The following is a 13,761-nucleotide window of genomic DNA, read 5'->3' on the forward strand; positions in this document are numbered from 1 at the left end:
CCATACACACTTCAATTTTTATTTCACTTTAGAACATACTTTAAATGGAGTTTCAAGCTGCAGTATGGTGAGCAACATTTAAGACTTACATAAAACTCCTCAGATTAAAATACAAATGTATGTATGTATGTATATGTGTATATACATTATATATATATTTATATATATATATGATACAAATAGATAAGGAAATTAGAATGTCAACATGCAGTGAGAGATTAGAAGTGAACACTAAGATAAATTGTAATATTTATAAGTGATTTTAAACATATACTTATGGGCCCTTAGTGTCTTCCCTTTTACATAGAGAGTATTTTTATTGTTCAACCCGCGCCACAAGAGTCTACAAAGTAGTCGCTGGATACTTACATGATGTAGAAACATACTTTTAGAGGTAAGGGGGCATAGGAATTTAGAAACCTTTTAGTCTATTTTAGTTGCAAAACAAAACAACAACAAAAAAAACCCAACAACAACAATCGAGCTACAGAGAGTGCACCTAATTTATCCTGATAACAAAATGTGCAGATTAGCACAGTTGTGGAGTTCTGCCTTCTAGTCTCAGCTCTGTCAATTATTTACGGTGTTACTTTTGTTCAAACACATTGACTTTTAGTTTCCTCATCTCTAAAATGAGAGTTCTCAATTATATGAACCCTAATGTAAATGCAATTGAAAGGCATACAACTTTGTCCACAGCCCAAAACACATTAGTGGAAGAACAGACCACCTAGAAAAAGCAAAGAGGCAGCTATGAAATTAGAGACTTGACTCCTCCCCAAAGGCTGATCTGTGATGTGCAGGTCCTACTGAGCAGGTCCTACAAGGATGGCTTGTGCCCACATCCTTCATAGGAGGATGGTTAGGATTTGGTTTTCCCAGTCAAAAAGATGATGCTAGCACGGAGTCAAACCTCTGGAGAGTCATCTGGCCCCCAGCTTACCTGGCTTCCTCATCCTGCCACAGAGATAACCCCTGACACTTCATCTTGATTCTAATTCCCAAGAGTCTTATCTCCCCTTGCGTTACAGTTGTGCTAGAGTCAAGACCAGAGTTCAGGAAGTACATATACTCATGTTGTGGAAGCAATATTAAAGGTCTTTCTTCCTGGGAGAAGAGCATCTTTAAAGGGTGCTTCTCTCTTTGTAGAGCGTGATTTCTGCTGTCCATAATTACATTTGAATATGTACCCTTTTCAAAAGTCTTTGTTTTTCGAATCCTGACCCCGAGATTTAGGTACCTGGCCAGCAGGTGGCGTTTAGGTTCCTTGGTCTCAGGGTCCAGACCAAAAATTTATGCTGAGGGCCTATTTTGTCTTGTGTGACAGACTGCTACTTGTTCCTCAATATCTATTCTCCTGTTTCTTCAAAAAAAGTCCCCAATTTTTAGCTGCACACATTTCTTTCCTGGGACTAAAACAACATCTCTAAACCTCCTGGTGATACACGTGGCCACGTGAGTACTTTTTCACCAATAAGACAAAAGCAGACATAACACATGTCACCGTTAGCACACATGCTTATAAGACAGCTGGCATGGACCTTCCGTCCCCCTTCTTCTTCTTCCCTACTGCTGCCTTCCTGTTGGCTAGAAAGTAGACATTAATATGGCTGGATGGCCAGCAGCGTTCAAGGACCACGAAGTGATGCTGGAAACAGAAGCCACATGTGACAAAACAGCAAGAGAGGAGGAGCTTGGATTCCTCACACCTCAGATGCCATGTCAGCCCTGGACGGATTCCTCCTGCACTTCTTTTATGTGAGAGGGAAACACACATCTCTCTTCTTTAAGCCATGGTTATTTTGACGTCTCCTGCCGCTCACAGCTGAATCTAATCTGAATAACATGAGATTCAGATTCATTTTTAAAAACAATTATTAAAATGACAAAGGTAAGTGCCATTAGCACATATGCCGTGATTCATAGATGATACCATGCTATTGATTTAGCGCTAATAAGAAGGAAGTTACTTGCTACTTTGTTTTCTATAAGATAATGAAATAGGACATTCTTTTGGCAAGCTAACTGCTAGCAGTAGCCTGAAATCTACCCACCTGCACATGAGCAAACTTTTAGGGATCTCAAAAGCCATGACTCTGAGAACAATGTAAACAAAATGTGAATCTACTTAAGTGGCTTTATTACATATAATAGGAAACTCAGTATTATCTGTAGATATCTGATATATTACAAATTGTGTATGTACTAAGGATGAACAAATCTCCAGAGTACAGTCGTGACCTATGGTACTGAGTTTACACGTAGCCTAATCCCTGACATTTAGGGCCTCTAGTACAACATTACTAAAGAACAATAAACCTAGATGGCCTTCCAGAAGCAAATCTGAGCCATTCAAATTAAATCAACACCTGTTCACCTCATTAATATCTCGGCAAAATAAGCTGAGCAAACACCCCTGATGCTGAGTCACCACCACGTCCCTGAGAAGAACCAACCAATAGGGCTTCCTTTTCCTGGCCGCCCATGCTTTAAGTCACCAGGGTGGGTGCAGGTGTTTTCCTGGTCCCCATCTCAATGCAAACCCCATTTCCTCAGAGTGAAGTTCAGAGAAGCTCTGAGCAAGTCCAGCACAGGCTTCGCTTTCACCCACGTTGCCCTAGTGAAGCCCCACAGAAGGCTCAAGAAACCTCCCCAGGCCTCTCCTTACGGGACTGGCTGCTCAATTCTCAAAGCCACCTTGTGATTTCTACTGAAAGAGGGTTACATATTGGCAGGTCGCTATACAGTAATGTCCTCTTAAAAAACATGGAAGGGGATTTATTTACGGTGGTATGGGGACTGCAGGAGCTATTGACTTGGGCCCCGGAACTTATTTCTGTATTATAAGGTAACAAGGAAGCAAACTCTTTATCACCCGTTACAAATTACTTTAACACAGCCGATACCAAAAGGGGAAAGAGACACACACACACACGTACCCTCAGAATGTGAACATTATGCCCTCCGTCTAGAATGCCGGCATGACAGAGATCTAGAAGGGTGGGGATCTGTTCATGCAAGAATATCCCACTGCGAAGCCTAACATCACACAGAACCTTGATGCACAGGCGCTAAATCATCACCAACAACTGGCTTGACTTAAAGCAGTTTCCTAATCACATGCAAGCACAGTGACCTCTCAAAAAGTTCTTCATGAAAATGCTCCCCCACTCACTCTTCCCTGACATTTCTGAAGATTTCTTATCAATACCTAACTGTGAGAACACAGCACTAGAGAAAAACATCATCGCCAGTCCAGTGGTCAGCTCACTGAGGACGCGGATGAGTCAATATTCAAAAACTGTGATGCGCCATGTGCTTAGCGTGGAACTTAACAAATGTTCAAAGACTAACTAACGTTCTGAGCACGTGTTCTCTCAATGGCAAAGTCCGTATATGCTAGCAACCACAAATCAGTGATCACCAAGGTTAGAAAAATCTACACTGAAGAAAAAAATTCCCAGTCCTTGGTAAACCCAAAGAATTATTTAATTTTAACATTTCTTTTCAGTTACACAGCAAATCACCTTTGGGATGTTCCTGATGTTTCATATGCATTACTTCAGGGAAACCTCAGAAAAGTCCCTACTGAGCACCAGACAACAGGAAGTAAGATAATTCAATCTGTTACTTAGAATTCTTACTATTTTCCTACTATACTGTTTGCTTTCACCCATAAAATTGGACCTTCCTTCCAATTTTTTGTCTTTTATGCAGAAACTGTTGATAATGGAGCTTATTCACAGTACACTCAGTTCACTGTTCTTTTTCAGGTCTATAAATTTTGTCTTTTATTTGGGGAGGAAAAAGGCCAATCTCTCAGCTGGCTGGGCAAAAATGAGATACTGAGAAACCAAAAGGTGCATCTTTCTACACTACGTATCATGCCACGTTCAACCACAGGGCAAACACTATTTCATCCACAGGTGACAAAAGGCAACCTCACTGCACAGGATACTGAGAGCATGATTTCCTTCTTTAATTTGCTGTAAAATTATGAAAGTAACCTGCAACAAAAAGGCGGAGGCAGTGTCTGAATGAGGGTGGTGGAAAACTGGTCAGGAGTGTCCTGGGGAACCGGGAATCATGGAAGCACCCATCCTTCAAAGCCCTACCCAATTTCCACCCCTCCCCTGAAGACATCCTCCTCTGCCCAGCCAGGGTGGTCTTTAACACTGCAGCACTGACTGAAGGCTGCACCTTCCCCTTGCTCACTGAGAGAAGGTGTCTGACCTTTCAGATCTGTGTGTCTCAACTCTCCGTTGAGTTACAGTCTGACTGTAAATTTCCTGGGACAATGCCTTGTGTCTAGAAATTTTCTGTATTCAAACAGTACCACCAGCATTGAAGGTCATGTCATACTTGCTGACAGACTAAATTTAACTACCACCTCCCTATTACCTCACTTTTGTTTAAAGTGAAACACATGGCTGATTATAAATGTAGACAGATTTTTTCATGCAAATCACTGATCACCAAACTTATAAATGTAATTTTTAAAAAATGTTTTTACTTTTATTTTTGAGAGACAAAGAGACAGAGTCTGAGCAGGTGAGGGGCAGAGAGAGGGAGACACAGAATCCGAAGCAGGCTCCGGGCTCTGAGCTGCCAGCACAGAGCCTGACGTGGGGCTCGGACTCACAAACCTCAAGATCATGACCTGAGCCAAAATCGGACTGAGCCACCCAGGGGCCCGTTATAAATGTAATTTCTAATGTTCAGTATTTCAACTTTTTTTTTAAAGATATGGGCACAGAGGTTCTAATCAATATTATGTGGATGTGGCATTCACAATAAAAAAAAAAAAGAAAGAAAAATTCAAGATTAGTCAATTGCAGATTTGATAAATCTATCTAAAACTAAATTTTTACGTGTACCCCCAACTGGAAGAGAAACAGTTTTTCCAGGATCTGATTTTCAAAATTATATTTCTGATACACATCAATTTTCTACTCACAGCTGTAGTCAGAAACGGATAAAGGCTGAAACAGCAGCTTTGTTCTATGTCTGTTAGCAAAATACGACACCATATGGTCAACCCCACTCCCTGTCCAAATTCAAGATGGGTCCTGAGTAAATATATAGCAAACACGAATCGTCCTCTGTGGGTTATATAGCCATGTGTGTCTTTGACCCTTCCTTTTTCCTAGGCTTGGTCTATCTCACCAGCTATACCACCGGGTACATGGGCAGAGTCATGACCACCGTTAATTGCATGGACCAACCATGCAGCATAATCTGTGCCACAGTACATGCTCCAAACCATAACATACCTCATAGAATATAAGAAGGAACAACAAACAGCCCAGGGGAGCTTTTAAAATCACGTATGGAATAAATACAAACAGTAGACTCAAGAGGAATCAAAAGTGACATTACCCTAAAGTGACTAAAAACAAAAAGATTTTTTTTTTTCTTCAAAATGCTGTGGTTTTTATTACACCCCATCAGGATGTTTTCCATTCATGTACAAATCCCCCTCTAGGGCCTGCTTTTACAACGGTGGGTCATTGTTGGCAACACCACTGAGAGCCTAATCACAGTGTGAGAACATCTGTCACGTTCCCATTTCATGTCAAAGCTCTGCTGATACACTTGAATCTAAACCACCGCACAATGGATTTTAAAATGATACGAGTCTATGGTTTTGTGACATCAAAGGGCATTTCAAAGGCACCCCTAAATGATGAAAGAATTCTATTTTGCTAACTCAATGCAATATGTCTGATGAGTATAATCAATAGATATAAAATCTCCTGTTGGCATTATACATATATTCGGCCCACAGACACATCTCTACTCTCTAAAATATGGGAATAAGGAACAGTGCATCAAGATCTGTAATGTAATGTGTTCTGTCCAGTTACCACCCTTTTTTTGTTTTTCAAGTTTATTTATTTATTTTGAGAGAGAGAGCCCACGCATAAATGGGGGAGGGCAGAGAGAGACAGAGAGAGAGATCTCACACAGGCTCTGCACTGTCAGTGCAGAGCCCAACTTGGGGCTTGAACTCATGAACCGTGAGATCCTGACCTGAGCTGAAATCAAGAGTTGGACGCTTAACTGACTGAGCCACCCAGGCTCCCTATCCAGTTACTGTCTTAAAATACTTACCATCTTTTTTTCCTTTCTATACTGCAGCAGTAGAAACAAAAGGTTGTTTTTGAGTAGCTCAACATCAGGGAAGTCTTCTTTGTGAGGCAAAGAGTTCAGTTTTCCAATGATACAAGCAACCAGCATCACCCAAGCGCATCTCTTCCCCAGTTAAATGTGGGACTGTCAGGCTATGTACCTGGCTGAGAGATTTCTACTCCAACCAAGCATTTGCTTAATTGTAAAGTTTTATCTTTTCACTTCTAAATGAAAACAATACATAATAGGTGATAACCAGCTTCTTTGTGTATCCCCTATAGAGAATGTTATTATTACCAGCACGGAAAAGAACAGCTACTTGACAGAAGAGACAACCCCAACCATCCTCACTGTAAGAAGAGTGTTACTTCTCTGTAAGAAGCCGCCTCCCTGGCAGCTGCCATTATTACAGGTGCCTCGCCCTCACCTAAACTCCAAAGACAACCACATATTTGAGCACTAATTATTTGTGAGAGGCTGCAAAAGAGAGGAGAATAATGTGTCATTTTTTAATAGAGAGCTGCAGGGCTGCATAGTAGCGATGAGAAGACAAGGGGCTTGTCTTGGGTGACTGAACAAATTCTAGGGCAGCCACGGCTGCACCCCTGGGGGCAGAGGAGTGATGGTCACTGGGGGCCACTCGGGCATCCCTGGCATTACTGATGGGAGAGGCAATGGTGTGCATTGGTGCGTGCGCACACCCTGGCCCCGGGGATACTGAGGCAAAGACTAGACATAGGCCCTGGGGAGGTCAAATGTTACATTTGATAGGAGCAAACACTCTAGACGTGGAGAAAAGGGATAACAGCAAAGAACGGCAGCTTAAAAATGATTTTTAAAGTCTAATACAGGACTAGGGTGAATTAGCGAACCATGTAAGTGCCAGACGGGCTACTGGCTCCCACAGGATATCTCCCCAGGCAACGGCTCACCTTGAAAATGAAAGCAGCAGCAAGCCAAAATAGATACAGAAGACTAACAGTCTGTTATATTTATTTCTAATATTGATTGAAAAAAATCAATTTATATTCTATGTGCCAGACACTTAATATACATCATCTCAAATAATCCTACAGGAATCCTGTAAGAGAGATATCATCCCTATTCTACAGCTAAAAAAAAATTGTGGCAGAAAGGTTAAGTGACTCACCCAATGTCACCCAACGAGTATATGCACATTTCAGGCCTGACAGAGCTTCATGACAAAGGGCCTGAGCATCTACTGGGAACATTCTGATTTTATAAGTGCTTTTTACCATAGACCAGGGACCAGCAAACGCTTTCTCAGAGGGACAAATGGTAAGTATTTTACACTTTGTGGGCCATAGAATCCCTGTTGCACACCCCCCCCCCCAACCCGTTAATGCACCAAGACAGCCATCGACACTACGTAAACAAATGAGCATGGCTGTTCTCCCATAAAACCAGAGGCCAGTCTGCCAACTCCTGTTCTAGAATGAGGGTCGACAAACTGCAGCCCTGGACCAGGTCCAGCCCACCATGGATTTTTGTAAACAATGCTTTATTCGTTTATGATCTAGATCTAGGCTGTCATCTAGACCGTTTCTAGATAGTTGAAGGGTAACTCAAGGAGCTAAAATAATGCCCCAGTTTCACAGAAACATTCTCGGGAGCGTCCAGCTCTTTGTTCTAAACTTCCTTAACAAACAGTGTTCTGATTCCTAATCTGTGGCCTGTGTGATCCAGCCCTCCAGTGGGAGAGCCCTGATACACACCTGCTACCTGACAGGTGACTGACCTTTCACTGCAAAGGAACAGTGACATTCTACATCCTCAATTAATAAGTCATCAGTTTCTGGAAGACTCAATGCCTTTGGGGAGCTGAAAAAACAGAAACAGAGATTCTTAACCTGAAAGGATGGGTGGTCAGAGACTGACAAATCAGTTAATATGTTCATTCTAATTTTTAGGAAGTGTCTCCTCTGTGCCAGTGGAAATACATGTGAACGCCAGACGGAAAAGACTGACTCGTAGCACTTGAGTACTTTATGTGCAGCAAATCTATGTTGTTACTTGTGACACCACAAGACCTGAGCTGAACTGTAACCCACTCTCAAGCAAGCAGACAAGTGGTGTTGCTGTGATAGCTACTGCAGTAAGATGAGGACCCTGGCTCATCTTGTTGAGAGCAGCAGCTACGGGAGCAGAGCCCACGAGCTCTAGGAGGAAGGGACTGTGCTGGCTCAATGCCCAGAGAGAGCAGGAGCTCCAAGACCTGTTGTCTATATTATTATGGATTACCTCCATGGCTCCTGATGAACTAGGGTGTGAATGGCCTGGTCTGACAGTCAGATTTTTCTAACTCTCATGTTATCAGGATCAAATGCTCCATACCTGGACTGTCTGGTAATCGGAAGCATCGATCCCTTTCACGGTAACCTCTCGGAAGACTCGTGGCTCCAGCTCCTCTTTGGTGAGGTCACAGTGATAAATGATACCTAGAAGGAAGCGGAAGTCCTGATTTAGTCCACAAGCTCACTGGCTGCAAGGGGGCAAGGGCACACAGCACAACTGGATGCCATGAATCACAAGAGAGGAACATGAGTTGGGGACCTGCTGCCATGTGAGGGTCACTGTGCCAAGAGTGCTTATTAGAACAGTCTGCGCATGGAGTGTTCACCTTTCCTCACTGCCACCACACACAGCGTTTTGACGACCATCATCTGTCGTATACATTTTAGAAGATTCCATAGCATTCCGTGAGTATGAGAAGAGGTAAAAACTGTAAGAGTGAAAACTTAACAGGTCTTCCCTATGCTGGGTCACTTAGGAATGCAGGTCAAAAAAGATGGCGAACTTCATGTAGGGCCACTTCACCTTGAGAGGTGAATTAAGATGGAAAACTCAAATGACTGGCCCCAAGTCAACAACCAGCCAGAAGCCTCCTGATGGGAACTCTGGGGCTCCTGACACCAGATACCCACCTGTCCGTGCACACACACGTGGACAGCAGTCAGGGACCAGAGATGACCAGGTACCATTTTAGAGCTACTTTAAAAATTTTTATTATCCCAGGAATTGTGCACAACACAAATGAATGAATGTACACCAAGAATGCCAGCTTATTTAAACACTAATTAAAAATCCATTTCCTGAATTTAATGCTATTACACTTTAACACTTAAGAACTAAATCAAAGAAACAATAAGACGAGTTGTTACTATTTGAAAACTGCAGTGGTTTATGAAACAGAATTAGTCATCCAGAGTGGCTGGTGCGGAAACAGCCCTCCCACACAATACATTAAACATACACTGTCAGATAGATGAAAAAATCGATTTAGCGATCCCAATACTTGCTGGAAAACTTGAAACTAAATGGTACTCCCACAGGGTACATCTGAAGTGACTGATCAGGTATTAAAATGGTGGCTCTCTTTCTTCTCAATTCCTCTGTGCATGTATTTCATTAACAGATGAGAAGGGATACTCTGTACCCCCAGTGGCAAAGAATAATAGTTTACACTCATTAACAGCAAGGCTGCTGATCCCTATGAATGTCACTGCAATTCTCATGCTTACAGACAAATTATTTTAAGGTACTATAATTGGAAGTATGATGAATATTGACAGAGAGAAGATACGTAACATGACCCAAGTATTGGCTTTCCTGGTTTAAGTCATACTTGGGTATTTATTAAAATACATCTTCATACATACAGTACTTCCAAACTACGCTCTGGGCATACATTCTAATGTACCAGATATACTGATTATTGTCCTTGCCTAGAGGAATGTAATCTTGAAGGCAAGGCTATTTTCAGATATATGTTAATTTTTGAATAGCTTCTTGATCCGTACTTGCTTCCCTTCCTCAAAACACACAAAAAAGTCCAAATCCTGGAAAAAAAAAAACCCCAGACATCCAAACAACTAACAAAAATGATTGCAGACCGAGCATGTGCTATTTGAGCGCCTGCCTCACTCTGGTATCACTGCAACCTGTACTGCAGTGAATGAGAAAGCACCTGGCAGCCAGGATTCCCGCCTCTGACAGTTGCTGGGCCAGTGACCTTAGACAAATCACCAAAGTATTAGAATGCAAATTCCTTTGTGAAAGACAATAAATAGGAAATGTACTCTAAGCTCCTGTTTATCTGGGGGTCCCTGGGTGGCTCAGTCAGTTAAGCGGGTTCATGAGTTCAAGCCCCTCACTGGGCTGTTGTCACTGCCCAGCCCACTCAGACCCTCTGTCTGCCTCTCTCTCTCTCCCCCAGTTGCATGCACACTCTCTCTCTCAAAAATAAACAAACATTAAAAAAAAAAATAATACAAAAAAATGCCTTTTAACTGGAAAAACTACTATATCAAATCCTCTAACAGCAGAATGAAACAAGTAGGCAACAGGGGCTGGCTACTACTGTTCAGAGAAATCATGCCAAATACCTGACTTCTATCCTTCGGTCCTGTGCCAAAGTGGCACCTGGGAGGAGACTGGGTTAAACTTGAAGGTACCAGTGCTTAATATATTTGATCAACACTTCCTTTTAACAGGTCCAGCTGGGTTACCCCAAGGTTAGCCTATGGCACACTCACATAATGTGAATCGCTATAATCTAATGATGTTTTGTGTCCTGTCTGATTTGGCTTGGTAAGCCCAAGGAAGGTGGGGTTTGGAGAAGTCATCTTGGAATCATAAACCAGAGAGGACTGGTTAGGTGATCTCTAGGAAATAAATTTCGACATTTCAGGGTGAAAGAGAATTGGGTTATAGAAGAAGTCCCCTGAGGCCAGGGGAGGTGTCTGGACTTGAGGAGATGGGTCTCCTGATGAAAGCAGTGATTTAACAAAGCCATTCTAGTAACAGGAAGGAGGCGGGGATGATTAGCTCATACATCCCCAATAATCCAAAATAAATGTAAAGGGGTAAAAGAAATGGGAGTAGGAGTTAAGAGGAAGGGATGACTCTGGGGGAAACTGTGAAAGAAAAATCCAAGGCTCTGAAACACTGGTGTGTACAGAGAGGGCAAAAGAACTTTGGAAAAGATGATCTATACTGACCCACCTGTGTAGGGTGGGTTTTAAAGTTATTAAAAGAAAAAAAAACATAAATGTAAACTAAAACAAGTCTTGAAAATGTCTGCACTCCTTGGTATTTACACAGAGGAGCTGAGAAGTTATGTCCACACAAAAATCTGCACACGGATGTTTATAGCAGCTTTATTCATAACTGCTCAAACTTGGAAGGTGCCAAGATGTCCTTCAGAAGATGAATGTGTAAATAAACCTCAGTACATCCAGACAATGGAATATTATTCAGGGCTAAAAGAAATAAGCAATCAAGCCCAAGAAAAGATACGGAGGAATCTTAAATGCAGAGTAGTAAGTGAAAGAAGCCAGTCTGGAAAGTCTGCATACTACTGTATGATTCCAACCATATGACAGTCTGGAAAAAGACAAAAAACAAAAAAAAGACAAAACTGTGGAGACAGCAAAAAGATCAGTGGTTGCCAGGGGTTGGGGGAGGGGTGAAGAGGGGGAGGATTTTTAGGGCAGTGAAAATATTCTATAGGATACTATTATGATGGATACATGTCATTATTCATTTGCCCAAACCCACAGAACGTACAACACCAAGAGTCAACCGTAATGAACACTAGGGACTTTGGGTGATTACCATGTGTCAGTATAAGTTCATCAACTGTGACAACTGTACCACTCCAGTGGGAGATGATGATGGGGGAGGCTGTGCATGTGGGGGCAGGAAGAATACAAGAAATCTCTGTACCTTCCCCTCAATTTTGCTGTGTACCTAAAACTGCTCTAAAAAATTAAATCTTAAATTTTTTTTGCCCTTCCCAAGGCTTCTCTGCTCAACCCGTTTCCTACCCCCATGCACCTCGGACTTGCTGTACTGGATTATTACAACGTGCAAGTCTGTCTGGAGCTAACCTTAGACAACCCTCTGACGTTCCATGAACACAGAATTAATCAGCACAAACCACTAAGTGGTTTGAGCCAGAGGGAATAAGTGCATCGTGTTCCAAATTGCCCCGTATCCTCATTCTCTCCCAAGTTTGACTCAAGGTACAAAAGTCCTAAGCAGCTTGGGCTCAAGACACACAGTCTTCACCATGAGCCTCCAAGAGAAACAAAGCTCGTGCGCAGTGGCCAGATGCACCCATGTCCTAAACAGCTGGAGTCATAGTTAATTTTGGCCCCAGGGCTTTACTTATAATTTAGTATCTCTGTTGTTTACCACAGTAGTAGATAGCTAATCTTCAGAGACCGGGGAAAGACAGCCTCTGAGCTGGTATGTATGTGCATGTATGTATGTGCATGTATGTATGTATGTATGTATGTATGTGTGTGTGTGTGTGTGTGCGCGCGTGAAAGCAACGCCGATAATTGTTGTTTTCGAGAGATCCAGTTTACTGATATGATGGGCCATTTTTGCTTTGGACCAGAAGGCCTAAGTCTGGAAGCCCTGTTCTCTCGTTTTAGGTATCAAATTGCATTAAGGGGAGAAAAGAGAAAGATGGAGGCAAAATGAGTAAGAAAAGATAAAGGGCAAGAACAAGGCATTACAATAACAAAGCTGTCGAGAAACTGCCCAGCGGTCTAGAACTATTCAACCTCTCAAACTTCACAGCCATAGCCGCAGCTAGTATTTCATTCCTTGGCACAGAACCCATCTTTTTACTCTAGGACAATGAGCCCTCTCTCCCCCAGGTACTGATGAACTTGTTCCTGAAATAAATGGTCACATGGAGTCACCGAAGGAGGTTTACTGGCCTTTGGGAACTCTGGCTTTTATTAAGAATGGGTGAGTCACCCCTGCCCCATTCTCCTCATCGCCCTTTGTCCGTTTAAACTGTTTAAGCTATGAGATTTTCAAAGTAAAATTTCTGGAAGCAGCGTAAATTGGGGAAATACATCACAGAGCCTGCAGAATGGCAATCTGGAGGAAATGGATTTTTTTCTCGGTTCCTGTTCACTGGCAACCACTGTACCCTCAGGCCCCAGGGCAGGACAGACGTGATGCAGGATTCCCCGACACAGGGCTCCTGACCTGTCAGTTTGACTCCTGGCACTGGCCCTGGTTTCCACAGGGCTGTGGGCACTTTTCCTCACCCCCCTGGGTCCTCTGAAAGGCACACGGGACAGTAAAGCTTGCTAGGTGTTCCGGGTATACCAGCAGATCTATTTATAGAAGAACATCACTCTTTTGGTTTTAATAACCCTGACAGCAAGCTGTCACGACAAGAAGACTCCTTGTGATCGCCTGCTCCGTGACTCTGAGGTGCGCACGTGTGTACACAAATGCACACACGCACACACAGACACACACACACACACACACAAGTACATGCACCATCACTGTCAACTGGCTGAACCCCACGAGGAAGAACCACTTCGGCACCTGCCTAGCTTTCTCCCCTATGTCTGCTTACTTTGCCAGGGACTGAACCATTGCCGCAAAACCAGACAGGGCTGTGAAGGAGCTCGAAATACAAACAAGGGAAGTGCGGAAATTTTTTCAGCCAGATTGCTTTTAAGATAGGGTGTGCTCGGTCAGCAGCAAGCTGCCAACAGAGCCAGGCTCCTGGGACAAATCAGAGTATGTGTGTGGCTGTGGTTACAACAAAAACCGTGCAGCCAAGTGGAG

At 42.8% G+C, this 13,761-nt stretch overlaps 1 protein-coding gene and 1 long non-coding RNA gene across 4 annotated transcripts in view; one reads left to right on the forward strand and one right to left on the reverse strand.

Moving 5' to 3' along the window:
- LOC109499811 overlaps nucleotides 1-10,231 on the forward strand; it is a 72,500-nt gene extending 62,269 nt beyond the window's left edge. Inside the window, exons 3-5 of one of the 3 annotated variants that reach the window (XR_006598129.1) lie at nucleotides 3,512-3,609; nucleotides 6,414-7,431; nucleotides 8,064-10,231. This is a non-coding gene — a long non-coding RNA (uncharacterized LOC109499811). Of the gene's footprint in view, nucleotides 1-3,511; nucleotides 3,610-6,413 lie in introns of all 3 variants that reach the window. The other 2 variants (XR_006598128.1, XR_002157322.3) reach the window with 2 other exon arrangements.
- The window catches only part of PREP (prolyl endopeptidase), a 119,871-nt gene that overhangs the window by 34,497 nt on the left and 71,613 nt on the right, over nucleotides 1-13,761 (reverse strand). Inside the window, exon 10 of the mRNA XM_011282523.3 lies at nucleotides 8,488-8,591. Coding sequence (XP_011280825.1) covers nucleotides 8,488-8,591 — 104 coding nt within the window. The remainder of the gene's footprint in view (nucleotides 1-8,487; nucleotides 8,592-13,761) is intronic.

Source organism: Felis catus, chromosome B2, assembly GCF_018350175.1.
Source record: "Felis catus isolate Fca126 chromosome B2, F.catus_Fca126_mat1.0, whole genome shotgun sequence".
In the NCBI taxonomy this organism is placed as follows: domain Eukaryota; kingdom Metazoa; phylum Chordata; class Mammalia; order Carnivora; family Felidae; genus Felis; species Felis catus.